The following is a 3,349-nucleotide window of genomic DNA, read 5'->3' as shown; positions in this document are numbered from 1 at the left end:
TCATGGCCTTTATAATCCCAACGTCTATCCTTTTCCCACAGACAGAAGCACAGCTACAGACTCGTAAATATCGATGCTGACCATTACTCATTTGAGTTATTAGTTCAAAAGTAATGCGTGTATTTCGTATTTTACATCATCTTTTATACTTTGTCACATATTTTTACATTATTGGATATTTTAAAAATAAAATAATTTTTTCATTCTATCAATTATTGACAACATAGATTTTTTGAAGAATGAGTGATTAAAAAAAGAAAGAAAATTTTTCAATTTATGTGTAATATTAATTTATAAAAAATTGTGTGATTGAGAATAAAAGAGGAAAAAATAAAATTTAATTTAATGGAGACCGAACAAGAGCATACATAAATACATAACTTTCTTTACATGGAAAAGGCCCCTGTATGCATGAAGTAGAGACCCCTTTTTTCATTATGGTGGACATCATCCACATCGTCAAGAATAGATAGGATAAAAAAATTATTTTATTTTTAAAAATATCTAATGATGTAATGACACGTGAAAAAGTGTAAAATATGTACAGTAAGTACTTTTGAACTCATTTAGACAAACTTTCTCCAATTTGCTATAGTAATAAGTGACAAGCAAATGTTTGAGAGTATGTTTGGGTAAATGGTCTTCGAGAAACTTGCCAAAAGAGCGATACGCTTCTTCACAAGGAGGGTCGCAGAATATCTTTGTAACGTTTGGAGGGATGGTGTCTTGTCACGAAGAGGGTTGCACTTTCAGTGACCAAACTCTGGCAAATATCGACCATTCTATCTGCCTAGTTTCTCGTAAAATTTTCCAATTCTTATCCGGTGCTTAAGAGTTAATTCTCACGTTTATAAATAATTTAAATTATGAAAAAAATGATGAATAAGTCTGTATTTTGTAAGTCCCACGAAATATATAAATAAAAAGTGGGTTTAACATTTATAAACTGTTTACTACATTAGCCAAACATAGGCCAAATAGTACATATCATTAACTAAAACGGACGAAAGAAAAATTGCATTCACTAATAGCTGCTGAAAGATCACAATTTTCACAGTATTTTTTACTCCCTGAGCAGCATTTACATTTCTTCATGAAACTAATACAAGGAAATTAAAAATGCCGTGAAAATTAAACCTTTTCTTTTCCCTACCTATCGCTAATCAAAACAAGAACCTCTTATGTAATTTATGGGTTCTGTTTATCATACTAATATTCAGACACAAAATGACAAGACTTTAATCATAACAAGTTGGACATGCATTGCAAGTGCATATCACCTAAAGGTCACGTGACATCCCCACTCCATGCAACCTGGGGGAGGAAGACCTCGCTGAATAAACCCCATTCCAGATCTCTGTAAAAGCTCTTACAATAATTCCATGATAATATGGCGAATTGAGCTGCAAGAAACAGTTAAGAAGTTCTTTAAGATCATTCTTTGAGTAAATCTCTTTTTCCAGTATCATTTGCAGCATTGATTGCCGGAAATCAAGATAAGGGTCGTCAGAGTCCTTCTCGACCGCCACGCTTTGGCTGCCAATTCTTCCGAAGCCCTGAACAGCCCTCAAGCTCTTGATATCTGACTCGGTGTCGGAAGAGTAGGAGGCCCGTGGAATGTCGGAAAATGTGGTGGCGGCGGTGGCAGTGGTGGTGGTGTTCCATGAGCTTGAAGAAGAGTATTGGTGGTGGAGATAAGAGTGTGATTTATATCTTGGTTTTGGGTGGAAAATGGAGGAGAGTTTTGGCCTTCTACAACTGCTGCTGCAACCTAAGCTTACAGTCATTGTGTTGAGAATGTACTTTTTCTTGCTGGTTGGCATTTTCGATTTTTCAGAGCAAAGAGTGTGTTTACTGTGTGTATGGGGGTGCCTGAGGGAGAGCTGGGCATTGGATTTGGAACAATGAGAGGTGCCCTCTCATATAAATACTGCGTGTGAGGTTGGACTCTTGAGTGACTTCGGGTGCTATCTGACAAGGTATAATTGAGATGGCTTTAAGCATGCATATATCTGAAATTTTTAATTGGGCTGTGATGAACAAGGGTAACAGGCTTTTTACCTTAAGCGTTGACTGTCACAATAATGTTTATTTTGTAAGGCAATATTGCATTTAGCCCAGTTGCCACATAAAGTTTATAGGAGTTGATGTGTAAGTTTAAAATAATAATATGGTATATACAAGAGGCTCAATGCTGACAGGAAGATCTGAGTCCTACATGAAAAGGCCACTTGATTCATCACCAACGGTCTAGATATGCTCAGATATATTGATACAATATATCAATAGAGTCCAATATCATCTAGTTTTTTTTCCCAAACATATCATAAACAGAAATACACTCCTTGGAGATATAATTGCTATGACCAGTTCTCATAATCCACCCGGAATAACTTAGGTCCCGTTTGATTGCACGAAATTTTCCATGGAACTTGGAATTCGAATTCCAACTTCCACTTTTGGCCTGTTTGATTGACAAAATTTTCCAGGGAATTGATTTTCCATGAATTTCTAGGTACAACACCTTAAAGCGTGATTTTCCACCTTTTTTTTTCCTAGGGGATAGGTGGTTTTTGGTTTTCCACCTTTTTTTTTAATTTTTTTTTTTTCTTTTTTTATTTTTTTTTTAATTGTTAGCAATGGGAACAAATTTTAGGAATAATTGTAAAAGAGGATATCCCTGAAATTGACAATTTCCACGTAAAACAAAGTCAAACGAACATCAAAAAATACTTTTACTTCAACATTTTCCACGTGAAAAATTTATACAATCAAACACAATAATTTACAATTTCCATGAAAACAATTTCTAGGTAATTCAATTCCTTGGAATTCATTTTCTTTCCATGTAATTTTCCTACTTGTAATCAAACGCACCCTTAGTGTATGTGCTCGAACATTATTCCGAGCCTTTATAAATTTGAATTTGATATACGATTCTTGATCAAGCTCACGACATGCTGAGCAAACCACAGTGATCCAGCCTCCGAGCAAGAGAAAGCATGCTAATAGACGAGCATCAGGGACCTGCTTGCGAATCTGTGAGCACAGACATCGAACAATGATTGAGATCAGAGCATATCGAGAATACAATAAGGACACGTAACTGTAGAATACAATGACAAGATTTTTGCTTCCTTTTCTTCATCAACAATTACGAGTATTGTATGTTCCATAGTACTAAACATGTTATAAGAGACACAAGAAAATAAAAATTCTATAGGCCCAGCAATATAGAAAGTAACTACCAAGGCTTGAAAAACGAGGATAATATTTCAGCACAGTTCTATAATTTTAGAAATGAAAAAGAAGAATATTTATCCGGACAATAATGGCTATGCAATAAGTT

The 3,349-nt window shown here is 35.1% G+C and overlaps 1 protein-coding gene across 1 annotated transcript; it reads right to left on the bottom strand.

Moving 5' to 3' along the window:
* Positions 1-932: 932 nt before the first annotated feature.
* LOC111376334 (transcription repressor OFP6-like) lies at positions 933-1,942 on the bottom strand. The gene has a single exon (XM_022999286.1). It carries the CDS (start codon positions 1,821-1,823, stop codon positions 1,281-1,283), a length of 543 nt encoding a protein of 180 aa, XP_022855054.1. The 5' UTR covers positions 1,824-1,942; the 3' UTR covers positions 933-1,280.
* Between the last annotated feature and the right edge of the window lie 1,407 nt (positions 1,943-3,349).

This window comes from Olea europaea, chromosome 2 (genome assembly GCF_002742605.1).
Source record: "Olea europaea var. sylvestris chromosome 2, O_europaea_v1, whole genome shotgun sequence".
In the NCBI taxonomy this organism is placed as follows: Eukaryota; Viridiplantae; Streptophyta; class Magnoliopsida; order Lamiales; family Oleaceae; genus Olea; species Olea europaea.
Note: the sequence above shows the minus strand (reverse complement) of the source record. Positions and strands in the feature narration are given on the sequence as shown.

Bases quoted from the DNA above. Each gene is read 5' to 3' on its own strand.
- LOC111376334 (XM_022999286.1), bottom strand. From the start codon at position 1,823: ATGCCAACCAGCAAGAAAAAGTACATTCTCAACACAATGACTGTAAGC.